General features: G+C 40.2%; 1 protein-coding gene and 1 non-coding gene across 3 annotated transcripts; both read right to left on the bottom strand.

The window, feature by feature from the left end:
• Positions 1-210: 210 nt before the first annotated feature.
• EIF4H (eukaryotic translation initiation factor 4H) lies at positions 211-27683 on the bottom strand. Of its 2 annotated transcripts, XM_037002667.2 has the most exons (7): positions 27460-27683; positions 13631-13818; positions 11632-11696; positions 11432-11528; positions 11065-11124; positions 2344-2481; positions 211-2082 (listed from the first exon to the last, which is right to left on the bottom strand). In XM_037002667.2, exons 1-7 carry the CDS (start codon positions 27516-27518, stop codon positions 1943-1945), a joined length of 747 nt encoding a protein of 248 aa, XP_036858562.1. In that variant the 5' UTR covers positions 27519-27683; the 3' UTR covers positions 211-1942. The 2 variants fall into 2 exon arrangements, with proteins under 2 accessions (XP_036858562.1, XP_036858563.1); XM_037002668.2 differs by lacking the exon at positions 11065-11124.
• LOC118969254 (U2 spliceosomal RNA) lies at positions 8432-8616 on the bottom strand. The gene has a single exon (XR_005057199.2). It is a non-coding gene; the product is annotated as a U2 spliceosomal RNA (small nuclear RNA).
• Positions 27684-27791: the final 108 nt, after the last annotated feature.

Raw genomic sequence — 27791 nt, 5'->3', positions numbered from 1 at the left:
AGTGAGAAGGGGGAAAAACACAGGAAAACAGTTGACATCCTACTTTTAATCATCACAAGCCATTAAAATAATTTCACTAATTCTGTAACTTCCAAATGCAAGATGCTTTTCTGACAGCGCACTTTATTATTCGGATGCTCCTCCCCAAATTTCAAGTTGGTGACTGCATAAGCAGCTAAAAAGAACTAAAAAATAAGGACAAGCATTAAATATTACGTAAGGTTTTTCTTTTATTTAAAAGATCATTCACAAAATACCATATCCATAGATTTACTTTCTGCATATAGTTGAATGTGTTAAGTGTTTGGAATTCCATTCTTACATTTAAAAGTCAACTGGATTGCCCAGAAGTTTAGATGAATCTGTTTTGTTCTTAATCTTTTCCACATTGAAGATGTAAGTAGGTCATCTGAAAGCATCAGGTTTGATTACAATCACATAATGCATGTCTTTCTTACGTATTGGTGTTACACAAATGGTTCTTATTTCAGAAGCAAAGATGGCAGGTGGAAGGAAGGAAAGGAGGGGAGAGTTCTGTAAATTGCTGAGACCGTGTGACAACGACAGAATAAGAGAAGCCAAGGACGCCAGCTAGCAACAAACCACCTCAGCACACTGCTCGGAGCATGTGGCCCCTCACAGCCCTCCAGTCACGACACTGAGGGCCTCTGGCTTCAGAAGCTCCTACCGGCCTCCCAATCCCAGGCAAGTGCTGAGCACTGGACATGGGGACAAGAAACGGCCCACAGAGACCTAGTAACTGAGAGCCACCTACCAGTTATTTTAAAGTTCCTGACAACTCTGCATAGCAAAATTCTCAATTCATCAAGCGAAACAGAGTGCCACACTCTAGGTCCATTTTAATAAAATTAAGGGATGGTGCGAAGCACAGTAGCTCACTGTCACTTCTACAAGGGAACAGAAAAAACACAAGGGAGAGATGCAGAATACACAGATGCCAGGGATGGGAAGAAAGCAATGTCTGCACTAGAAAGTTAGCTGAGCACAGCTCTGCCGCCACGACCTTTTAGTCCCCCAAACCAACCTGCCCAGCGGCGAGGAAAGCAGACGGCAGTTCACCACATCTTGCCAGAGGAGTCTCTAACACCGCCAGGGAAAGGAGGGGCTAGTCTGGACGCAGTGGGGAAAGAGCAATAACCAGGTATGTGAACCCAACAGTACATTCAACTTCGGCCCCCTCACACCATTTCACGTAGCTCTTCCCCATTCGTTTCCCTGTCAGATGAGAGCCCATTCTGCTGGGGCAACCCATGTGGGGATGGGGTAACAGACAGGACTGCTTATAAATAGGGACAGGAAGAAATTTGCAAGGTATCACCAGAATAGTTTATCCTTGTTTTCAAAACAAGGTGCCTCAAATTCTTTATGTTGATCACGGCTGAAAGAAAACAAGATGCTATCCAATCTGTGGCCTCTTCTCTGGTTTCTCCTTGGAAGCCACAGCAATACAGAACTCAACATGCAGGTCAGAAGAGAAGCACTGAGCAAAATCAAAGGAAACGACTGGAGTCTGGCCAGTGTGTCTAAAGTAAAAAGAGAAAGCAAAGGAGAAAAATGAAGCAGCACCTCAATGCAAACACTCCCACATGGCAGCTGCCTCTCCCTCTGGAGACACTCATGTGCTGGAAGGAAACAAGGAGCAAGAAGGCAAGGGGACTAAAGGAAATTGGGGAAGGAGTGGCAGCAAAAAAGCACACAAAAACAAAAAGCACAAGCAGGCACTAGACAGAAAGGGCGAAGCCAAGAATGTACTAAAAACCACTTGTTAACTGCTGACATGCACTCACAGGCTCTGTTTCCGTCGTAAGAAAGGACAAAGGTCAGGCGCAGGAATGGTAACTGCAGGACTGCTGGTCCGGGGGCCAGCCAGGCTGTGGTCTTGCTCTAACTCCCCCCACTCCCATTCCCTCCCGGCTGCAGCTCATTCTTGCTCCTTGTGGACGACTTCCTCTCTGGGCCTGGCTCCTCCAAAGATAGCAGAATTGGGATTGGCTACTTGATTAAGGGGCGTTGCAACTGTTCGAGGTTTAAGCTGGAGCCTCGGTCTCTGTGCTCTTTCCTCTGGGAGAGAAAAAAAACACGCTTTATAAAGAATGGATTCCATTTCCCATCCAGGCAAAATGACCAAACTGATGCTGACTTCTACAACCCAGCCCTTTTCTGAAAATTAACAACCTTGAAGAACTATTCAATCCCCAGATACCCTAATAAACTTACTATTTCCTATTTAAGACTACCGGGCAGCGTGCATTAACAACTGTAGTAGCCTAAGGAGCAGTGTGGGGGTAGCCAAGGTAGCATGTTTACAAGTTACTGCCTTACCTTCTGTTGGTTCTCTGAAATCCATGCCGGACCCTCGAAGGGGAGGGCCATCTCTGAAACGACTCCCCATTGGGGGGCCCGTTCGCCGGTCACCTGGGCGACTCCCTCCCCTGCCTCCTAGGAAGTCATCCCTGAAGCCTGGAGAAGGAAGACAGCACTAAGTTACTCGTTAGACTACTGTCTCAAGCCGAGTACAGCTTGTGTGAACTGTTTCTCCGTTTATTTTTAAATTTGGTTTGTCCAGCCTCAGTTTTTCTGAAATAAAGGGCACTGGAAGTGAGTCCAAATGTGAATCTGCTTGTTTTTAAAAAAAAATTAAAGCTTTTTAAATAAAAAACATTCTTAGGAGAGAAAAAATGAGCTGTTTAGAATCTTAGCTTGCAGGAAAAATGGAAAGGACCACATGAGACCATAACATAGCATAGCTTACAACAAAACAAGAATCCTCAAAGAACGTGTTATTCTGTTTTCTAATATATGATACAGTTATTAGAAAGAGAAACCTGAAATTTAAGTTACAAGTTAGACTGCAACATCACACAAATAAGCTATATACAGTCACCTCTGGGTGACACTCCTCACTTTTCTGTTTCTGCTGCATTTCAGGTGTGGATGGATCATCCTAAAAGCAAAGCACCTGTGTGGTAGACAAAGTGGGTACCAGAGTCGGGCCCACTGCCTCACAGAGTGGGCCATGCTGGCAGACCCCTCAGCCCCAACCAGCACGTCTCTGGCTGCAAAGGGTTTTCCATCATTCGTATGTCTGCTAAAACAATTACCAACAGAAGTAAACTGCATTTCAGTCAAGAGTTGTTAAGAGTAAGCTGCAATTCCCATCCATGTGTAGAATATTTTCTCAGTGGATTCATTAAAAAACCTTCAGCCTTATTTAGTTTTGTATTTAACTTAGAGTCTTTCATTTGGGGAGGAGGGGGTTTAAGCTAATTAACCTTTTAACAGTACAGCCTGTTGAAATTAACTTTCAGTATAAGTTTAAGAAATGAGATTGTAATTACACAAATGGACCCGCCTCCTGTCCCAGCTCCCAGAGGAGACTGGTCTTACCCTCAAAGGATGGTGCCATTGCTCAAAGCTTTGCAGGACCCATCTTTGAGAAGAATCCTGAGCCTGAGGAAGATTCTTCTATAAACAGCCCATCTTCATTATTCATAGACTTTGTATTTGCAAATCCATCTACTCAATAAAATTTAATTTGCAACCCCAAAATCAGTATTTTTGGCTCTTTTGTTGTCATTCAAACATGCAGAGCAGCAAGGATGGGGCCACCTGACTCCCACTGGCTGAGGTGGAATAGGGCAACACACTGCCTTCTTGTTTCCATTCATGCTGTGAACAAATGTCTTTTTCACCATCTAGTTGGTGTTAGACTGTTTACTCTTTTGGGCTTCTCACTGGTGATTTCACTGTTTAAAAGGCACCTATGGGAGGGCTGTGCAACACAGACAAGACAAGTAGTGACTCTACGGCATCTTACTATGCTGATGGACAGTGACTAATGGAGTTTGTGGGGGGGACTTGGTGAAGGGGGGAACCTAGTAAACATAATGTTCCTTGTGTAATTGTAGATTAATGATACCAAAAAAAAAAAAAAGGGCACCTAAACAGTGCTGAAGGGTTGTCTAGTGTTCCCTAAGTACAAGGAGGATGTGACATGCCTTATGGAGAAAATATGCATTACGCCATGCATAAACTTCAATTCAGGCAGAGAAAGTGTTACTGGCCATGAATTCACTGTTGATGTATCAGCAAAATATTAAATAAGATGTTTTTAAACAGAAACACATAGAACAAGGTTACATATTGATCAGTTGACAAAAATGTTATAACCCGAGGCTCACAGGAACCTGACCATATTTATTCCCTAGGACTAATGTATTTGCTAGGTCAGGGTTTGCAGTGATTTCATATATAGAGAACCAACTAACTGCAATGGTGTTATTTTTCTATTCTCTAAAGCTGGTAAGGAATCAAGTTATTTGAAACCCATTTCAGAAATTGGGTTGAATAACATAAATTTTAACAAAGGAAGTAATAAAAGCAATTCTAGAAAGACTTAGACCAACAGTAGTACTGCTCTTGCGGAAAACTCATTTGGATGTATACAGGCAAGTATAAGGTCCTCTACAAAGTCTTTTTTTTTTGTATCATTTATTCCCTAGGACTAACATATTTGCTAGGTCCTAGGGAATAATTACATGAGCAACATTACAGTTACTAGACTCCCCCCATTATCAAGTCCCCACCACATACCCCATTATAGTCACTGTTCATCCACGTAGTAAGATGCTATAGAATCACTACTTGTCTTTGTGCTATACTGCCATACCTGTGCCCCCCTACACTATGTGTGCTAATCGTAATGCCCCTTATTCCCCTTCTCCCACCCTTCCCACCCATCCTCCCCAGTCCCTTTCCCTTTGGTAACTGTTAGTCCATTCTTGGGTTCTGTGAATCTGCTGCTGTTTTGTTCTTTCAGTTTTTTCTTCTTATGCTCCACATATGAGTGAAATCATTTGATACTTGTCTTTCTCTGCCTGGCTTATTTCACTGAGCATAATATCCTCTAGCTTCATCCATGTTGTTGCAAATGGTAGGATTTGTTTTCTTCTTATGGCTGAATAATATTCCATTGTGTATATGTACCACCTCTTCTTTATCCATTCATCTGCTGATGGACACTTAGGTTGCTTCCATTTCTTGGCTATTGTAAATAGTGCAGCGATAAACACAAGGGTGCCTATGTCTTTTTTAAACTGGGCTCCTGCATTCTTAGGGTAAATTCCTAGGAGTGGCATTCCTGGGTCAAATGGTATTTCTATTTTTGAGTTTTTTGAGGAACCTCCATACTACTTTCCATAATAGTTTAACTAATTTACATTCCCACCAGCAGTGTAGGAGGGTTCCCCTTTCTCCACATCCTCAACATTTGTTGTTGTCTGTCTTTTGGATGGTGACTATCCTAACTGGTGTGAGGTGATACCTCATTGTGGTTTTGACTTGCATTTCTCTGATGATTAGCAATGTGGAACATATTTTCATGTGCCTGCTGGCCATCTGAATTTCTTCTTTGAAGAAGTGTCTGTTCAGCTCCTCTGCCCATTTTTTAATTGGATTATTTGCTTTTTGTTTGTTTGAGGTGCATGAGCTCTTTATATATTTTGGATGTCAACCCCTTACCAGATATGTCATTTATGAATATATTCTTCCATACTGTAGGATGCCTTTTTGTTCTACTGCTGGTGTCCTTTGCTGTACAGAAACTTTTTAGTTTGATATAGTCCCACTTGTTCATTTTTGCTTTTGTTTCCCTTGCCCGGGGAGATATGTTCATGAAGAAGTTGCTCGTGTTTATGACCAAGAGAGTTTTGCCTGTTTTCTTCTAAGAGTTTTATGGTTTCATGACTTACATTCAGGTCTTTGATCCATTTCGAGTTTACTTTTGTGTATGGAGTTAAGCAAATCCAGTTTCATTCTCTTGCATGTAGCTGTCCAGTTTTGCCAACACCAGCTGATGAAGAGGCTGTCATTTCCCCATTGTATGTCCATGGCTCCTTTATCATGTATTAATTGACCATATATGCTTGAGTTAGTATCTGGGCTCTCTATTCTGTTTCACTGGTCTATGGGTCTGTTCTTGTGCCAGTCCCAAATTGTCTTGATTACTATGGCTTTATAGTAGAGTTTGAAGTTGAGAAGTGAGATCCCTCCAGCTTTATTTTTTCCTTCTCAGGATTGCTTTGGCTATTCGGGGTCTTTTGTGGTTCCATATGAATTTTAGAACTATTTGTTCTAGTTTGTTGAAGAATGCTGTCAGTATTTTGATAGGTATTGCATTGAATCTGTAGATTGCTTTAGCCAGGATGGCCATTATGACAATATTAATTCTGCCTATCCAAGAGCATGGGATGAATCTCCTTTTATTAGTGTCCTCTTTAATTTCTCTTAAGAGTGTCTTGTAGTTTTCAAGGTATAGGGTCTTTCACTTCCTTGGTTAAGTTTATTCCTGGGTATTTTATTCTTTTTGATGCAATTGCAAATGGAACTGTTTTCCTGATTTCTCTTTCTGCTAATTCATTGTTAGTGTATAGGAATGTAACAGATTTCTGTGTATTAATTTTGTATCCTGCAACTTTGCTGAATTCAGATATTAGTTCTAGTAATTTTGGAGTGGATTTTTTAGGGTTTTTTATGTATAATATCATGTTATCTGTAAACAGTGACAGTCTGGCTTCTTCCTTACCAATCTGGATGCCTTTTATTTCTTTGTTTTCTGATTGCCATGGCTAGGACCTCCAGCACTATGTTGAATAAAATTGGTACAGTTTTTTTTTTAAGTTTAATTTATTGCTTCTCTAATGCTTTCCTTTCTTCATGTAGATCCAAGCTTCTGACCTATATCATCTTCCTTCTCTCTAAAGGACTTCTTTCAGCATTTCTTTCAAGGCAGTTCTACTGACAACAAATTCCCTTAACTTTTGTTTGTCTGAGGAAGTTTTTATTTCTCCATTACTTCTGAAAGTTAATTCCACAAGGTTCAGAATCCTAGGTTGATAGGTTTTTTTTTTCTTTCTGTCAACACCTTCAATATTCCACTCCATTCTCTTCTTGCTTTCAGGGTTTCTGAAAAGAATTCAGGTGTAATTCTTTTCTTTGCTCCTTTATAGGGAAGGTGTTTTTTTCATGTTTCTTCAGGACTTTTTCTTTATCTTTGATTTTCTATAGTTTGAGAGTAAAATGTAGTTTTTTTGACATTTATCCTGCTTGGTGTTCTCTGAGCTTCCTGGATCTGTGGTTTGGTGTATGGCATTAATTTGGGGGAAATCATTATTACTCCAAATATTTGTTTCTGTTCCTTTCTCTCTTTTTCTTCTTTTTATATTCCTTTTACAAGTATGTTGCACATTTTGTAGTCCCACAGTTCTTTTTTTTTTCAGTCTTTTTTCTCTTTGCTTTTCTGTTTTGGAGGTTTCTTTTTAGGTATCTTCAAGCTCAGAGAGTCTTTCCTTTTCTCAGTTGTGCTCAGTCTCCTAATAAGTCCAACAAGGGCATTCTTCATTTTTGTGGCAGTGTCTTTTATCTGTAGCATTTCTTTTTGGTTCTTTCTTAGTGTTTCCATCTCTGTTTATATTGCCCATGTGTTCTTGCATGTTGTCTACCCATTAGAGTTCTTAGCATATTAATCATAATTGTCTTAAATTCCCAGATTGATAATTCCAAAATCATTGCAATAGCTGAGTGTGATTTTGATGCTTTCTCTGTCTCTTCAAACTGTGTGTTTTGCTTTTTAGTATGTCTTATAATTTTTTTTGAATAGTTGGATAGTATGTATCAGATAAAAGGAACTTCTTGACACTGGTTCCCAGTGAAGTTGCTGCTTATGGGCTTCTGTTACTGTAAACTATAATCTTGGTGTTTTCCCAACCCTCTCTCTAATTTTGGGGACAGTGGTTCGCTCTGTGACTTCAGCTTTCTTCTAAATTGTGGAAAAGTTGATTTCTCAGCTTTTACTTGTTAGGACTTACTGTATAAATTTTAATGGATGCTGGTACTAATAGTGTAGGGACATACCACACTTTATATAACTAATCCCATAGTATTGAAGATTTTGCTTGTTTCAAGTAAGACTATACTAAATATATATGATTATCTTCTTAGATTCTTTTGTGTGGAACTGCCACTCAAACTGAAGAGAAAGAATTAAAATTTGGTGCTGTCCACTAGTAGGGTGATGGACTTCACCCTGTCTCACCCTCAGCCACTATATTATCTTTACCAAGGGATATCCCCAGAATCCATTTTTTTCCCCCAACATTAATGTTTTATTTAGAAGTTTTCCATCAATGCTTGTGGGAAAGGTTGTTCTGTAATTCTCTTTTCTTGTAAAATCTGTCACATTTTGGTATCAGGGTTTTTCCAGCCGCATAAAATAAATTGGGAAATGTTCTTTCTGTTTGTATTTTCAATATGTTGTTTAGTTTAAATGTAACTGAAGACTTCAAGTTATCTCTTTGACATTACTTCTAACTTCCTTCTGCTTTACTTTCTTAACCATAATTTCCCCCTGGAAAGGGGGTGCACCATTCCTGGAAGTACTGCAATACCAGGTAAACGCACAGAGTAGATGGAGCAAGCTCCATCTCCTAATTCCAAAAATCTATTTAATATATTGTCCTCGGATAGAGGACATATCAAATATTAAACTGATTAAAAACAGATACTACACTTGATCTTAGCCAAAGGCCGAGAAGCTATTTCCCCTGAATCCACTCTTGAGCAGAGAAAATGCTTCTCTGGCCCTGCCCAGCACCCCAGCTTTTCTCGTCTTCTGCCCACTGCCCAGAGGTCCACCTTTGTCAGGGTTGGTGAGCCTCCACCAGCAGGGGATGCTGTACAGTCTTTTTTTAACAACCAGAGCTTACACTGTTCATTAAACAAGCCTAATTAACCTGATATTTTCCTCAAACTCAACTGTGACATGTACCTTCTCATTTGAGTTCGGAAGTAAAGTTACTCTCCTTTAATATATTAAGTAATTTTTGCTACCACTGTAGCCTAAAGCATGTCAGTCCATACCCACACTGACAAGGCAGATAAACACAACTGCTGTTTTGTTCAGGGGCACGAGATGAAGCAAAGAAAAAAAACCGTGCACCGTGTACGTTACTAAGAAGTGATGCTTCATTCTGAAATCTCTTAGGATTCAAGCAATGGGAAGATAACTGGCAGGGAAAAAGCAAGGTTTGACATTAACAAACTTCTTTTAATTAAGTCTGATGACAGATTTCTAGGAGGCACACTATTCAGGAGAACCATCTGAGTTTTCTTTACAAAGTTTGACACACTGGCTATTCCTGATGGTAGGACTTCCTTATTTGGGTTCTTCTTTGTATTTTTTGCTTGAAATTTGTTTTACAACAAGCATGTGTCATTTAAAAACAGCATCATTCTTTTTTAAAGAGGAAAAAAGATTTTTACAAATAGTGTAGCTGACACCTGAACAACATGGGGGTTAGGGAAGCCAACACCCTTGTGCAGTCAAAAATTTGCGCATAACATTCCCCAAAAACTTAACTATGACATTTAACATGACATTTAGCCTACTGTTGGTTTTACAGTAGTAAACGATAAAACAGGCTAGCATCCACATATATTTTACATATTCATGACATGCCTTACTTTGTCTTGATTTTTTTCTATGTATCTTTAGGCTGTGTGGTCCATCTATGAATTTTTCAAATCATCGCGTTATGTCCAAATAACTTTCTAATACATTTACTGAAAAATATGTGCATACAAATGGACTCATGCAGTTCAAACTTGTGTTGTTCAAGGGTCAATTGTATCTAGGCATTACTCCAACATGTTGGCGCTTCTGGTTTTAGATAAAACACTGCCATTTACATGGGAACTAATGGGTGGCCATGTTCACTACATGTCTGCTTTAGAGTAAAAACCCAAACTAAGCCAGTGGTAGAGAGGTACTAGCAACCTAAGGGACCCCCACCATTCCAGAGCCATGCGCTCACTGCACTATTCCTACAGTACTAGGGGACAGAAGACTGGCAGGTCAGAGACCACCACTCATCCGGCCGCTAAGTGTTGCACCTGGGTTGGCTGTGAGAAGACATCTGTTGCACGTTTCAATCAGAGACTAGCTTATACATAAAATTACAGATTTCCTGGATTATACTGTACTTTTATGAATAAGCTCATTTCTGATTGGCTATAGGACTTTTAAGAATTAAATTATTCAAGAGCTAAGAGCTATAAGCAGTCATCTGTTTAGCTAAAAGCAGTATGGGAAGTGAATTTTTAAAGATTTTTAGACTCATAGACACAGTGCACCAGTTCCTCCAATACTTACCAATCACTGAGTTTTGGTTTGATGGGGAGAGGGTGATAGGGAGGGGGACCCTTGTTCTCATTACAGTGGCAAGTACAAGAAGAGATAATCTCAAATTTATAGAAAACAGACCTGTTTTTCATTTTCTACCTTGTTACAACTGACATTTTTACCACTTATAGGAATTACTATAAAACAAAACAAAACAAACAAAAACAGATACAGAGATGTTTAGGCGATCAACCCTCAAAGCAGAGGCCTAGCTTGCAAACTGAACTCTTCAGTTGAGCCAAGGAGGGACCTATGGATCTGCCGTACTAAGGTAAGAAAAGGAATGGTAAAGGGGATCATGTCCAATATCAAGGTTATGAACTCCACACCCTTTAAGAAAACCACACGTCACCCAGACTGCCATGTACCATCTAAGAGGGAGCCAATAGGAACCAGTTACAAGGTTTTCTGTAAGCTTCTAGAACCCCCACACTATTTCCAGAAGTAACAGTACTTCTATTTGTGCCACAGAGACACAGGAGCCACCAAGGTGTTTCCCTGGGTTAGATCCTGAGAAAGACCACTGCGTGGGATGAAGGCTCCTCTGCGAACAGCAGCCTAAGGAAAGGAAACAATAAGGCCGATGAGTCTAACCTGCCCACCCACACTGGGGAGCCTCTCAAGTCCTACCCCAAACATTTCAGTTCTACTAGAGGCTTATTGCATGCCTGGGTACCTTCTGGGAAAGTTTCATTTGTGATACGAACTAAAGAAGTAGTCCGGTCAGGCGGGCTACTCACAAGAACTGTACACAACAGCAGCAAGGCCACTGAAAAAGTAAGTGGTGATACTTTAAATACTGATACCGGAATTGAAGTCATCCCGGGAATCCCATCCACCTCTAGATTCTCGAGAGCCACCCATTCCTGAGGATACACAAAAAAGATAAAGTTGAGGTCGTATCATTACCTTGCTGCATAAACATGGAAAAATTCATTGGGAAGACATACAACTCATGTGATGGGAAGTTCAGTAAGAGTCTTTGCTGCCAACAGAAAAAAAAAAAAACCCAGGCTTGCAGAAGCATCATCTACTCTAAGATTTTACATATTCTTAAAAGCTCACAGAAACCTATTAGTCCTATGAGATAGAGTTCCACTAGTGACCTTCAAGAGCTGTAATCAGTGGGCATATGGCCAAGTTTTATTGTTCAGTTTTAGAAGAACCAATCACCTCTGTCATCTGGTCCACCTTTCCTGAATCCAAAGCCACCTTTATCTTGTTTTCTGCCTTCTGCAATGTCCACACGAAGTGACCGATCTCCCAACAGCTAATGATAAGGGGAAAACAGTGTAAGTATTGGCAAGAAAAAAAAAAGCACAAAAAGCACAAACTACCTACTAACACAACAGAGAAAACCTGAAGATACTTACTGCACCATCGTATGTCAAGGCTTCCTTAAGGGAATCCACCTCATCAAATTCTACATAGCAGAATCCTGTAAGAGAGAACAAACTCCAATTTCCTTAATGAACTCTGGGTTAAAGATATTGTACAATCTCTGTCCTCATTTCCCCACATCAGAACCACTACTTTTGTTGCATCTAGATGACAGCAGACTAGGAGTGCCTGAAGAGCGTATTTTACTTTTCAATAAATAGAACGTTGACTTGACTTCTTCCTCCCTCTCGATTATATTCTAGCAGAAAGGAACTAATCAAATGAGTTATGGCTATGTTTTTATAAAGCTGTCTCCTTATCTGTTTTAACCATAACATCACAACCTTTTAACAATGAAGAGCTGTTAGTCCTGACTTCTACATGACTTCATAATTTAATTGGGGTTTCAAGATAGAGGTTTCAAATCTGATACCAAAAATGCTTCGAAGGAACAGGCTGAAGGTACCTATAATTTACTACTCAGGCCACTGGTATAGAAGTTGCTTTACAAAGCTCAGAAATACACCCTCAGGAACAAGGGCATCCTCCTTGGATGTCATACAGACAGATGGCCCAGGCCTGAGCATTTGTTACCAACGATTCATGTCCCTGATGCTAGATTCTGGTATAGGCTTATAAGCAGAGAACATTTCCAGGCAGAAAAACCACACCTCCTTTCACCTCAAACCTCTGAATAAATATCCCTATACCGACAATACCGTCCCCACCCCTTCCTCACCACCTGGAGTCCAGATCTAGGTGAAGCACTCCCCTGCCCCAGTATGCTCACACTGCACCCTGTTCTATTGCCACTTGCCAGGATCCCCGTCCTATGTGATGATCACATTTCACCTTCAAAGCCTGCTAGGCAGCAAGCACTTTGAAGGCCCAAGTTCAGACTTCCTGTTCCCTGTCAGCTCAATAAGTACTTACACGAAGAATGTCCTGCTTGGCTGGACAGTCCCCCCACCCTTTCTTCCCTGAGTGGATTTAATATGTAGAGGATTTGGGAAAACCACTTCCAAGTTCAAAGAGGAAAGAACAGCCAAGTCATGCATTTCACTCTACAGATCTGCTTAAATCGAAGCTGACCCTCTATGAGATAAACCCTAAAACCTGCTGCTACCAATGCAGCCCAAAGGCTGGCTTCACCCGCACATTATTCCCTTCAGTTTGACTTCCTAATGCCTGCTAGCAGGAACACTGGGTGGGACTTACTTTCACAGGTTTAACTCACGTATTTGTTCTCATTGTTTGATTATGAACTACAATAAGACTTCAATTCTTAAGTCAAAAAAACTTTCAAAATGATAGTATCACCTATATATAGAACCACTCAGATAAACAACACCTCTGCTTCTTGTCCAGCTCTCCGCAAATCACTCTGTACTTTTCAGATGTACTTCCAGAAAAAAGTAAACCAAACACCCTGGTACCATGCACCCTTCAGGAAACCTTGGAAACTACATGATTATGCTCCTCTGCTCAAGTACCCTGAAAGACTAATCTACAGAAGTTAACTTTACCTGTAATCTGAGCCAACTCTCTCCCAAGCACACATTCTGAAGTCACAGATGTATAGTGACAACACTTACTAGGTTATCTTTTGGGTTTTAGAATAAATATCCAGATTACAGGAAAACTATAAGAACCCAAGCCAGCCTAGCTGAAAGGCACCTGAGAAATCCTCCGTTTAATCTGCTCATTTCTCCCCCAGGTCAGCTCCTTTTCTGCCCAGGCAGGACTGACTGACAGATCAGGCAAATAGCAGATTTACTTGGGCATATGCCACATCTTTCTACAAACTAGATGATGTGTAAAACTTTTTTTCCCAAGTAGAACTGAAGGCCAATGAATTAAAGGGCTGTGTTTATTTTAGCTTCTTGGACTAAATATTTCAGACACTTTTATAATCAGAGTCCCTGGTTCACTAACATTTTTTACTTTGACCACCCCTCACCATTATATACAGAAGAATTCCCCCAAACTCACCTTTAAATTTGTCTGTGTCTTTGTCTCTGACTAGCCGTACACTCCTTATGCTGAGATCCTTAAAGATAGCATCTATGTCGCCCTGAACCGTGTTAAAAGGCAGATTTCCTACATAGGCTGTGTAGGGGGGCTCTGTGGGCAGCTCCTTCTGGCTACGGGAACCATGGCCACCAGCATTGCCGCGGGACCTAAGAAGGGAGACACACAGGATTCAAGTCTACCCAGGTATTCTTGCTCCAGAGCAGGGACAAGGAAATGTCTTCCATTCAGTCACCAGTTGAAACACTCCACTCCAATGTATAGTAACATCTTGAAAAAGTATTCCAAAATACACCAGAATGCAAATGTACTGTACTTATGAAAAGGGTGCCCGTCTTTTGATGACAGAAATGTCCACACAGAAACACAGGAACTATGTAAACCTATTTCCCTGGGAAATCAAATCTAATATAACCTACCCAAGACAACTGGTTCTACCCTATTTACTTAGAATCAGCACCTGCAAAGGGTCTATCTGCTAAAACGTAAGCAAATGCTTTCCTTCGCACTTGCTAATATTAATACACACAGAAATGGGTTGTCTGGGGATTAATGCATCCTGACACAACTGCTTCTTTGCTCTTGTCTGATATGGATAGTAAGAATACTCTAACAAAAATTTTAGGTTTTGTGCAGCAAGTTCTATGTACATACTACTCTCTACTCCCCATGCACTACTTCACAGGGTCCTCAAATATAAGGTGTTTATGCTACGGCATTTAAAGCTCAATGTCACTTCCTCAGCTGTAATAAGAGGTGCTTGCTTGTCCATGGGGTACAGAGCTAAAGGCCAAACTTGGACTCTACTGTATCACTGCTGATCTGCAGAGGTCCTGCCACATACTTGCTCCACCACATGACTTTGAGGACTTAGTCATCTGCTCTAAGCTCTATTTATAAAACTGGGTTAATACTAACATAGACATTAAGTTACTGAGAGGTAACAAGATACTTCAGATTCTGCCTCACACACAATACACACTATCACTGCACCTACAGACCTGAAGTTAAAAATGTTTTATACATAATCAAAAAGTAAACGGGGCCATTGTACGGTTGTCCAAACCCACAGGATGTACCATACCCAAAGTGAACCCTAGTGAACTATGGGCATTAGGTGATAATGACACTGCTATGTAGACTCACTGACTGTAACAAATGTACTACTCTGATGCGGATGTTGGTAAGGGGAAGCTGTGGCCCTGGGCATGTGTGAGGGCAGTGACCTCTAGGAATATGGGAACTCTGTACTTTCTGATCAACTGTCCTGGGAACCTAAATTTGCTCTACAAAATAGTCTATTAAAATGAATGGAGAAGGAGAGCATTTCTTTATTTCAGTAAGAAAGGCAGCTCATAAATGTAGAAGGAATCATTAGAAAATCACTACTCTGAACTATCAACACGCAGTGACGGCCTCAGGCCTGGCTCACCAATGGATACTAACACCACCCATAAACTCAACCCTGGTACTCACAGCAACAGCCAGGCACCTGAGCTTAGCATCACTAACAATGGAACAAACTTACTTCATGGCCTGGATTCTTCAAATATGTTAAAGTCATGAGAGACAAAAAAGGTAGGGATACTAATGAAACATGACAACGGGTGTTACATGTGATTTTTGAATCCTGGAACAAACAGGTGTATAAGATAAAAGAAAAAGCAGTGGAGATATGTGAATACAGTGTATACAGATATTGCTCCAATGTTTAAATTTTTAGGGGAGCGGTAACTGGTATTGCAGTTAAAATGCCCCCTTCTCAGGAAAGACAAAGTATTTAGGAATGAAGTGTCAAGACAGACACATTTATTTTCAAGGGAGTCAGCATAAAGAACAAGTGTTGCATCATGTATAAATAAAGATAATGCAACTGTGTAACTTGTCTACTTTCTTTCAACTTTACTACAGATGTAAAAAATTTCAAAATGTATACAAGAACATAGCAGAAAAATAATCGAAAGGGAGGTGCTGTTTCTTTTGTAGGAGACATTTAAAATTAATGAGTCCCTCTCACAACAAATATCTGTTCAAAGTCATCCTGTCTGCAGGGGAAATATTAATACAAGTCTGGGAAAGTAACTTTAGATTACTTTCCCAGATTTTTAAACTATACTGCTGGAAATACCAAGAAAGTAAATTCCACATCTTCCCTGAGATAATTCCAGGTATCTCAAGTATTTGGTAACATTCTTTAAGACTTTTTTCTAGCAGAAAAGACAAAGCATGATGTAATTCTAGATGGCTAAAATTTTTAAGTTTAGTAACTCAGAATCCTGCTATTCCCCAACAGGAAATCCGCATTCTGTTTCTAAGAACACCAGATAAGCAGGTTTAGAAGTGAACTGCATTCCACTTGCTCCCACTTCCCCTACTCTCCCAAATTAGCGAATGTGATTTATTTTGCATTTCAATACTCTTTGAAACACTGCTGTTCTTAGGATAACCACAAACCTGAAATATTTTCAGTAAGATACTTTTTGGGACTGGATACTGAACATATAACATTTACGAAACATCTGATCTGAAAATAGTCCCTTGCCCTCAAGTAACTGCCCACAACTCAGCATATAAAACAGACAATTATATTATAATGTGTGCATGTTTGTGCACATTTGTACATATATATGTAAAAAAGGCACAAAGCTACAATGATATTTTAAAAATTAAGGTGACAGTGAGGATGAAGTGATAAATTCAGCAAGTGCATGCTTGATGAATCCGGAAAATTGGAGGTGGGAAGGCTCCGAGGTTTCAATGGCACAAGAAACACCTGCACAAGCACTTCTGTAGGGACTGGATGGAGGACTGAGAACCTAGGCTCAGGTGACCTCCAACCTGATGGGTACAGGGAACCAGGTGACAAGGCAGAAATAAGAACACAGGAGGATTAAGACACCAGCTCTGGCTTTGGGAAGGCAGAAGAACCCACTTGCGGAAGAGCAGTACTTGAGGAGTGAGAGAGGAACAGCTATAACCTGAGGCCATCAGCTCGCTCATTTCACCCTGGCCTCACAGAACTGCCCATGGCTTTAACACTCCCAACTTTTTCAAGAATTACCGAAGCATCCTAACTACAACCCTACCTTATGTAGTCAGTTCTACAGGAATTAAGTCTTTCTCAGCTTTTCATTGAACAGTTAGTTCACTGAAGATACTACAGGGCAGTGGAATTAGGGTCACCTAGGCAGATTTCAGTTTATTCATTCTAACATTTATGAAGCACCTACACTACAGTAAGTAAGCAACTTGAGAGACAAGGGTGAAGAAAACAAACTCCTGAAAAGTGTATATGCATATAAAAAATACACTGTTATTGACCAATAAAATAGAACATTGAAGGACAGAAAATTCTTTGGGTTAAAACTGCTGTAGTATCTCTCTGACACTAATTTAGGGTTCGGGGCTAGCATCTAAATAAGCAGTGCTACACACAAGTACTTTCTACAACAGGTTAAAAATAACATTCGGAGAAAAGATCATTTGATACCTTAGCTTGTTGCAGGAACTCTTCCAAATTACCTCTGTACCTCAGTTTTCTTGTCTGTTATTCTATAAATATTTCCAATCTTTATTTTATAAAGCATAAGACTGACCATAAAAACACTTCATATATACTGACCACCTTATAAAAGCTTAATGAACAACTTTGAAGACTAACATGCTCAAGGCTACACTGTTCATGCAGGAACAGATGGACTAGCAGCCATCGACATAAAAAGTCAGTGGATGAGCAAAGTGGCAGGCCTGGGCAGACCCCATCCACATTTAGAAATCTGGGCTGCCAACTCCTAGGCCATTATCACTGCCCACCAGGCCACGACCCTTCCTGCTCATCACTGCTTCTTTACTGTCCCTTGGGACAGTCCGTTGATTTTTACAACTATGAAAGTTTTAAAGTAACAAATCACTTCCTCAGTAATTTAGGAAATCCACCTTTCAACTCTAAGTATTACCAAAATCCTTTACAGACAAAACACTTTTTTCTTCACTCAAATCAACCATATTCCCGGATGTCTATGAAGTACAAAGCGCTGTACACAGGGCACAAACCTAACACTCAGTTTCAGTCCTCAAGCTGCTGACAGCTCAAGTGAGGGTATCCAGGCATTGCGAAAGGAGAAATCCTGGACAGAGGACTACAGGAAATTCAGGAGACAGCAAGGAGAGCAGACAGTCTCTGGAGGATGGAGTAACAGGAATTTGGACTCCACTTTCCAGAGAGCAGACAGGGAGAACACAAAAGTAAGAAGAGGGTAATCGTGACTAAGCAAACACATGTAGGAGTGAAGGGAGAGAGACGTTAAGAAAGATATGAGGACAGATTACTAGGGCTGGGATTAGATCTGGTAAACCAATGAAAGAGAAGAGTGCTCAAAACTTAATTTCAAAATATGAAGGATAAGGAAAACTTAAGGGCACATGCTAAGTTATTTCTGGGATTTTATAAAAATTTCTAGATACATTAGAAACTATTCAGAATTTAAGCACCATTGCCATCACTCTTAAAACTTCAAGACCAATGCCAAGAAATCAAGAATAATATTTTACAGAATATTAGCCTCTGTCTCTGGTATGTGAAACACTGGGTCTTCTATTATCTTTAGGTGATAACTGAGATAGTTTCAATAGGGCTGATCAACAACTCTGGTCTTTGGTATACCACCCAGAAACACTAGCATGTACCATGTGGCACTCTGCTACATCCTACATAAAAATCACAGTAAAACTGCCTTTCTAAAGAATGAAATACAAGTAAACAACGATGACAAATTCCACTGAGCATGCTTTAAAGGAAAAAAAAAAAAAAAACAATGGTCAAAATGTGTAACCTACTTGGTTTCTAGACAATAAGCAAGAAAGGTTAAGCCCTTATTCCTTATACACAGTTTATACTACCTGTTACTAACATCTCACACTGGTTACAATCATCGAACCAATATCAATATATTATTAACTAAAGTTCAGTTTATTCGGATTTCCTCAGTTTTTACCTAAATGTCCTTCTTCTGTCACAGGATCTCATTCAGGATGTCACATTACGTTTTAGTTATTAAGTTTAGGTTTTAAAAAAACTAGCCCAACGTAACTTGGACTAAAAGCACTTCATTTCCAAGTAGATCTCCCTCTCCTTAGCATATGCATTCACTATTAAATCCCTCCATCTGATGACTGACTGCCATTACTATGGGATGTTTATGAAAGCCCTTGAAAGTTTCTAGTAAACATTTGGGAGCTGGCAATGTCTATGGTGAATTGTTCAATGAGCCCTACTTCAAGGAGGGCTTCTCTGCTGTGAATGAGATCTTAATAATTCAATCACACCTGTTAAAGAAAAAAAAAAAAGAAAAAGGCTTTGCAAGGAGATGCAAAGTAGTTCTAAGGGAGGAACTGTTTTGCTTACTGCTTTATCTCCTAAACTATACAGTATCTGGTATCTACCCAGGGTAAGAGGAATGAAGCCACAGGCCTACCAACTACTTTTAAGATTGCAAATAACTCCTTTCATTTATATGGATATTTTTACTTGGAAAAAATTTTTGTTAATACAAGAGATGATTATATGTATTTAGATGACATCCTTAATTAGGTACCTAATATGTTTAAAAAAATCTTTTTTGGATGTAATCAACACCAAGGAACACATTTTACATCAGACTTATTAAAACATACATACATATATGCCTGCATATTAACCATTAAAAAAAAGGCTTGCCCAGAAGTAGTCACTCACAGAATGAAGTACACTACTCACTATTTCCTTAAAAAAATGCCTGTCAGGACCCACTAAATTGATTACAACATCTATCAGTAAGAAACAACAGGCAATTTGAAAGCTTTGTTTTAGATGAATAGTGAACACAAGGGGAACTTCTGGTTTACACAGTCTTTTAGGAAATTTTTCTTATTAGGAAAAAGGCATTTATCATAATGTACTAAAATTTTGGACTCTCACACATGAAGCAAATAAATGGGTTATTAATTTAATAACTTCATATGGATGAAAAGGGTTACTCATCCACATCACTAGTCATCAGAGAAATGCAAATAAAACCACAATGAGATATCACCTCACACCAGTAAGGATGGCCACCATCCAAAAGACCACCAACAACAAATGTTGCCAAGGTTGTGGAGAAAGGGTAACACTCCTACACTGCTGGTGGGAATGTAAATTAGTTCAACCACTGTGGAAAGCAGCATGGAGATTCCTCAAAATGCTCAAAATATTACCATTTGACCCAGGAATTCCACTTCTAGGAATTTACCCTAAGAATGCAGCAGCCCAGTTTGAAAAAGACAGATGCACCCCTATGTTTATCGCAGCACTATTTACAATAGCCAAGAAATGGAAGCAACCTAAGTGTCCATCAGTAGATGAATGGATAAAGAAGACGTGGTACATATACACAATGGAACAGATCCTACCACTTGCAACAACATGGATGGATCTAGAGGGTATTATGCTCAGTGAAATAAGCCAGGCGGAGAGAGATAAGTACCAAATGATTTCATTCTTATATGGAATATAAGAACAAAGAAAAACTGAAGGAACAAAACAGCAGCACAATCACAGAACCCAAGAATAGACTAACAGTTACCAAAGGGAAAGGGACTGAGGAGGATGGGTGGGAAGGGAGGGATAAGGGTGGGGGAAAAAGAAAGGGAGCCTTACGATTAGCATGTGTAATGGGGGGGCATAGGGAGGGCTGTACAACACAGAGAAGACAAGTAGGGATTCTGAAGCATCTTACTACGCTGATGGACAGTGACTGTAATGGGGTTTGTGGGGGGGACTTAGTGAAGGGGAGAGCCTAGTAAACATAATGTTCTTCATGTAACTGTAGATAAATGATACCAAAAATAAAGAAATAAAAAGCTATGGTATAAACAATTTGTATGCATCTGTTTTCAACTTTACAAGCCAAGAGTTCTTTTCTAAATCAGAGAGCTTATTGTTTGAGATTTGATATTCCACATACTACCAGCTCCATTTTAAATGAAACTTCATGCACCGCTGGACTTGATATGATCCACAAATAACTTAGAACTACCCAATTTATTTAAACATTGTACTTATTTACGTAAGTACAAAATGCCAGACCACCATTTAAGATCTAGAATTCAAGGCATTCAGTCACAGCTAACAGTTCTTCTCTTCTTCATTGAATATTTGAAAAGTCATATAAATCTCACATTAACATATTAAAACAAATACTTAATAATTATGTTTGCTAATATCAAATTTACATAAGACTTAAATGTTTTAAAAGTACCTGGAGAAAGTTACACACACTCTCCTTTAAAAGCACACAGTCAAGTAAAAGAGAGGAGCAGCCTATCAATGACCAGACTTAGTAGGCACAACCACCAAATGTAACAAGTGAACCCTGACTGCTCCCAGTTCAAGCACATCAGTTGTACACATAAATTTATGAGCTAATTACAGAGTACTTACTGAGCTATATTAAGTTTTCAGCTGTGATGGTACTACAGTCATATTTTTTAAAGTGTTTACTTTTGAAACTCATATTTAAGTGTGTCTAGAAGAAATGATCTGAAGTTTGCTATAAAATAATTGGTTAAGTGAGAAGATAGCTAAGCAAAGAGGTATATAGGTAAGATAAGATGGTCACTTTTTTAAAAAGTGGGTATTGGGCACATGAGGCAGGTTATTTAAACTGGATTCTACTTTCTGTTTTAAATTTTCTATAAACAATTTTTTTGCAGATTTAAATAAGCCAATTACAGAACTAACGTTGAGACAATTGGGCAAAACTGAACAGGGACTGGGTAATAGAAAACTGCTGGTTAAAAAACCCTGACCATTTAAAAACATATACCCAAGTACCAGAATTATTTTAAGATAGAATGATAATGACAAGATGGCTGGGATTGGCTTTAAAACATTCTATCCTCTTCCCACAATGCGCAAGAAAGATGAAACAGGAATAGCAAAAAATGTTTATTAAGTTAAATGGAGAGTTCCTTAATGGGTAAAGTTTCTGTTTGGGACTAGGAAGAAGTTCTAGAAATAGTGGTAATGCCTACACAATACTGATTACTGAAGTGTAATCATTATGAACATTAGTGCCTCTGAACTGTATGATTAGAAACAGTCTAACCATTCTGGTAAATTTTGTTATATATATTTTACCATGTGCACACACAAACCAAAAAATGAAACTGGGTAGTGGCTACATGGGGGTTTGATATACTAGTCTCTACTTCTGTTTATGTATGAAAATGTTCCCATTCTCTTTTAAGAAATAGTTAAAATAAGCAACTGGTAATTCCAGCTGGATCTAACATCCCCTCACCAACAGAAAAGTATTTAGCTGAAGTAGCAATTCTTTTGTATTTTTCAGTCTCTACAATGTAGCTACTTTGGTTCTAGCTCTGACCTCTCTAGAGCCTCACCTTTCTTCAATTTAACAGTCCAGTAGGCTTCCTAGCTGTTGTACCACGGTTAAGTCTTCTCTTTTTACTAGAGCAGAGACAACTGGGCCCTGGCACGAATGAAGGCAGGGGCACCAAACGGCACTGTTATTCAGGCTTCACCACACACTTGCAGAGTTCAAAAAACAAAACAAAGCTATGGTGGGGGAGCCACCTTCACTAAACAAAGTTTTTGATAAAGCAGTAAAAAATTATTTTTATTAAACCTCATCCCACTTTTTAATACCCCATATTACAAAATGGGGCCAAAGTGCTCCAGGAAAAGCACTCATGTGAGTGAGCTACAAGCTGAGCTAGTTACTCTTTCCACCGGACACCACTTTCATCTGAAAGAACTGACACTCTATGGTTGTTCAGACGTACCTATTAGGCAGGCATTTTCTTGAAAAATGAAGTGAGCCCGTCACTTCAAGGAAAACAACAGCATCTGTTGCTACTGATAAATAAATATGCAGGCTTTCAAGCAAAAACTAGTGTTTTAGAAAACGTGTATCCATCAATGGAAGCTTGACAGCCTCCCAACACCGGACATTTTCCTGATGAAATTGATGGTGATATCAATGATCATGAATTTCAATACTGTATAAAAATGTGCCAACATTTGGAAGATCTCCATAACTCAGTGAACCGATAATTTTCTACATGAATCAATGTACCACATAACAAAATCATGTGTTGGTAAAGGATCCATTTAAAATATAAGACAGATAGATATTAATGAAACAGTATAAAAATTTACTGATAAAGTTTCAGATTCTACAATGCAACTAACCTCTATGGAAACTAACTCTTGTTGAGCTTGGTAAAGTACCAAATAAGAATATCCACAATTACCTGAAAAGGCTATTAAAATGCTCCTTTTTTTCCAAATACAATACAGGGGCTGGGGTGTCAACCCTACCCACCCAGTCGAAAATCCACCTAGAACTTTTTTGGCAGAAGACTCAAGAGTGACCTGCCCCATCTACAACCCTGGACTCCCCCAAAAACAGCCTACTGTTGACCAGAAGCCTTACCAGTAACACAGTCAGTCAATCAACACATATTTTGTACAACATGGATTATATACTGCACACTTACAATAAAATAAGCTTGAAAAAGAAAACATTATGAAAAAAATAATAAGGAAGGAAAAATACATTTACAGCACTGTAGAGTTACATAGTGAAAAAAATCCTTGCATAAGTAGGCTGGTGTAATTCAAACTCATGTTGTTCAAGGGTCAACTGTACTTACTTGTGTAAGCCTGGGTTTTCTTCAACATGTCAATCAAAACAACTTATCTCAAGTGAATACAGAAGCAGGTATGAGAAACCAGCTGCCTTCTATTAACACAAACATTCAAAGACTCCAAAAATGTATATGATTCATTACAGAAGGATCGTACGCAGAACAAAGGTGATCAGTCTTCATGTACTCCATACTGGAGGTGCCCTGTTTTCAAAGGAGTATCAACACCCACAGGACCCATTAAGAGTATTTTAGAAATCATGACATGGGGAAAATGTCAAAAGAACCAAGGACATTCAATTTAAAGAGGATTTAGACGTTATAGCTATTAAGTTCTATCAAAATCAAGCAACATCACTTACTTTATGGCCTGACTGTGCAGGTCTAACCAGTTGTACAAATGGTGAAAAGGCAGAGGCATGACAAGCTTTCCTGACAACTGTCCATTTCTAGGGGAAGCTGGAAACTGAAAGATGGGAGTCTGATCTAGGACTTACACCTCCCACCCCAACCCCAAGCATTCTGCTTTGTACATCCCAAGTTTCTGGAAAGAATTCTTGAATTTGTATGAAGTCTTCCCAGAACGCCAAGGTTAATTTCAAACAGAAACATAAAATTTAAAAACATACTAAAAAAGTCTTTAGAAATTACAAGTATTTATACTAAATATTCCAAGCATAAATACTGTAACGAACCAATAATTTACAATAATGAACTACTTAGTATTTCATTTGTGACACTGTTATACCCTAGTCATGCTTTATGCCTACAAAAATGAACAGATTTCTCTTTCTTGGCTTTAGAAATCTAGCCAGGAGGAAACACTAACTCCAGTTAACACAACTTTGCCCACTTTTCCCAAGGGAAATATTTTAAGAATTAAAAAAAACTATGTATCAGGAGCTACCAATTACTAACTTTGTTATGCACCAGACACTGTACTGCACGCTTTAGACACATCTCCGTTAATACAACCAATAGCTCTACAGAGGAGTTTCTACCTCATGTGTGTGGAAAATGGCTCAGAGTGGTAAAGGACTTGTTCCAGGTCACATAGCTAATAGATGGCTGAGCTTACACTAAAGCCCTGGTCTTCCTAACTCCAAAGCTAGGGCTTTTGCCTGAGGTGTCTCTCAGACACCTCTAGGTAAAGTCTAGTACTGTATTTGCAGTAACAATCTTAATAGAGGAGAATAATTTGGAATCAATTCACTGGGGAGTGAAGAGAATAATAATAAACCCAAACAACTTGATTTTAGAAAAAGCTTCCGATATTTTAAAAAATCCTCGTTATCAGAGGAAATAGCTACAGGTTTTATATACAGTTTTCCTTCCCCTTTTAAGTCTTAAAATATGCCTAGAAATTTATAGATAGAGATGGCAAACTTAAGTCCTACAAGATCCGAAGGTTAGAACGCCAAACCCCTAACTGACCTGATGAAGAACACTGAGGTTTGTAGTCTTCCCAGTTTTTGGCAGGTTATCAGTTTAGCAATCTCAATTCTTGCTATGTCCAAGTTCCAATCTATGGTTTTAGGTTAAGACTCAGGATTTGTTGCAGTTAGATATGTAAAACCAGGATTACTCTCCACTTTACTGCCAATTGAATGAAAAACTGGAACCTAGGAAATGTAATTTAGCAAACTACAAAACAAAATACACATATGATATGGTACAATCAACTCGATAATTTGGACTTGCTTTTGAGCAACAATGTAGCCCCTGGCTCTCTCCCTGACTACTGGGAACCTGCCTCTATAGACTAGGAAAATAAAGCTTAATACTGCTTTCTGACAACTGCACTGGGTTATCACATACACCTACGAAATAAACTTATGGGGAATACATAATTATGAAAAACAAGTTTTTAGATTATGTCTGTACATTTCAGACCTGCTATTCCTTTCACCTGTGTGACCCAAGTGGTTCTGAGTTGAGATATCTTTATCTAGCTAAGGTGTTTTGGACTGGAGGGGAGGTGCCTTACAAAAATTACAAAGCAATATAACACCGGCTTTCCACAGGTGGTGATCTTCTAAAATGCCTAAGCATTGGATCTGAACAGAGCAAACAGTAGTGAGACATCTGATGTGAACATAACTCAAATTACAATGGAAATTATCACTGAAGAACATCTGGTCAGCTATTCCATCATCCAGCTACATTTCAGAGATCCCAATAAATGGTAACTCCTGATCTGATGAAATTAAAACACTGACTCTGGAATAGGAAAGCTTTGGCATAGACCACATCACTACATGACTGGTCCTTTGTGAAGTTTCTGGAACCACTGCAGACACTTTAAATAAAAACACAAATTCACCAACAGGGTTTTAAAACTACTTTAGATATCTGAGTAATATTTCCTATGTACTTTTACATGAATATGAAGTCAACAGAAAATTCTAAGATCAGATGGAGAAGTTGCTCAATAGAGGGATTTTTTTTATTAGGAAGCACAGGAGATGTAGAGTCCTAGCTACTTATCTCTAATGCTAGTTTCTGGAGTACATCTGGGCACATGGCTAACGTTTTCATTTGCCTTTGAATAGCATGTCAAGAAAATTTTACTTTTAATCACCTTTTTTACTGTTCAAGGCAATCCAACTGTCAAAATTTAATATTCACTGAAGGCTAACTTGAACACCTCAATTCACCAGAACAATTGGCAAAATTGTCAAAAAGTGGAATTAAAAAAAAAATCCCAAAGCTCAGTGCAATAGGGCTTATTGTAAAGTCAAAGCAACTAAAGCTCCTTGGATCTGCCTTAAATTGAACCACTCGGTTTAAGAGGCGTTTTGCTGGGTACTTCTGAGTATTTTCTTAAACTAGAAAAAGAAAATCCTAGTTATTAAATTTCAAAATGATTGACGTACAACTTTGATGTCTAGAAACCTACCCCCAAAGGCAATAATTCTACATGTCATCCAACATCTCCTTCTTTTTTATTAGCAAATAAAACATTCTTTGAAATAACAGGTGACTCCACCTCCCCCAGCCTCCAAGTTCTAGTGTCAGGAATGATACTGGGTACACTCCTGCACCAAAACAAGCCTTTGTCTGAGCCATTCCCAAACTAAGTATTCAAAGATACTTTTGGGACTGAAACCCGGGAGACTGACTGGACACCTCAGTAGGTATTATTGTGGTATTACCCTGGGAAAGTAATCCTTTCTGTAAAAGTACACAAAGACCAAGTGTGTCCTTGACAAATAGCAAGACGGCCTATCTTCTAAATTTGGTATGAGGTAACTTGTATTTAAAGAAATGTCAGTGCGAGGTCTTGGAGTAAGCACCATAAGCTTTCTATTCACTCAGCCAAGGATTTTTCCTTTTAAGCAAAAGTGCCTCAATTATATACAGTCTGCATGTAAGCAAAAGCAGAATGAGGCTAAATGCGAATCCTTCTCTAGGTCAGAAGGGGAAACTAGGAAGAAACATAATTTTCGGCTAGCAAGCACCTAGCACCTGTCAACAAGACACTCTGACCCAAAAAAGTAAAATAAAAATGCTGTTATGTATTTGTTTTTGTTTGGTCTCCACCTCCCCATTCCCGGGCTCCCGCCGCCAAATCACTGCCTCCAACGTAAGGGGAAGGGACTCACCCCTCTCTCGGCCGCCTGACCTTACCCATTCTGCTAGATTCCTGGCACAGGGGATCAGGGAACCTACAGCGCAGGCAGACAACAGGATGCCCGGATCCGAGCCGGGCAAGCCGTGACCCCCACCCCCGCGCTGCAGCACAGCCCCGCGCACTGGGGGATGGGGTTGCAAGCGGGAGCTCGTTCTCTCCGGCATCCAGGACCGCCGCGGCCGAGCCTTGAGGCCGAGGCAGAGGAAACACGACTCGGCGGCGGCGGCAGGCAGAGGCAGGAATCGGCTCCGTGAGCAAGACCCTAGGGAGCCTAACGGCCGCACCCCCTCCCCGAGCGCGCCATTTCCAGGCCCCGGCCCTCCAAGCGCCTCTCCCAGGCTTCCGCAGGCCCAACAGGGCCCCTGCCTCACGCTGCCGCGGGTGAGCGGGGGAAGGCGGCCGTCCCGACGCCCCCGACTCCGCCAGCCCCCCACGCCCGGCCAGGACCCGCGCAAGCCCGCCTCACCCTCTACCGCCGCCAAAGCTGCTGTAGGCCCGATCGTCGTAGGTATCGAAGTCCGCCATTTGCCGTCTCTGCTCCGAGAGGAACCAGAGTGAGCAAGGAAGGACCCCGCAATATTACTCCCCCCGCCCCGCCGCCGGGGCTGTCCGCTGCGCCGCCTGATCGCAAATCGCATGCACGCGCGCGCGCGCGCACGTACGCCGCGCTGCGCCCAGCCTGGGGCAACAGGCCGCTGCTGGCCCGGCGCGCTCTGCGGCCCGCGTGGTGTGGCGGCGTGTTGGCCCAGCGCCAGGCCTCACGGGGCCCGGCCCATTGTGCGCTGGCGGGCTGGCTTC

This window comes from Manis javanica, chromosome 10, assembly GCF_040802235.1.
Source record: "Manis javanica isolate MJ-LG chromosome 10, MJ_LKY, whole genome shotgun sequence".
NCBI classification, from domain to species: Eukaryota; Metazoa; Chordata; class Mammalia; order Pholidota; family Manidae; genus Manis; species Manis javanica.
This window is presented reverse-complemented; position numbering and strand designations above follow the sequence as displayed.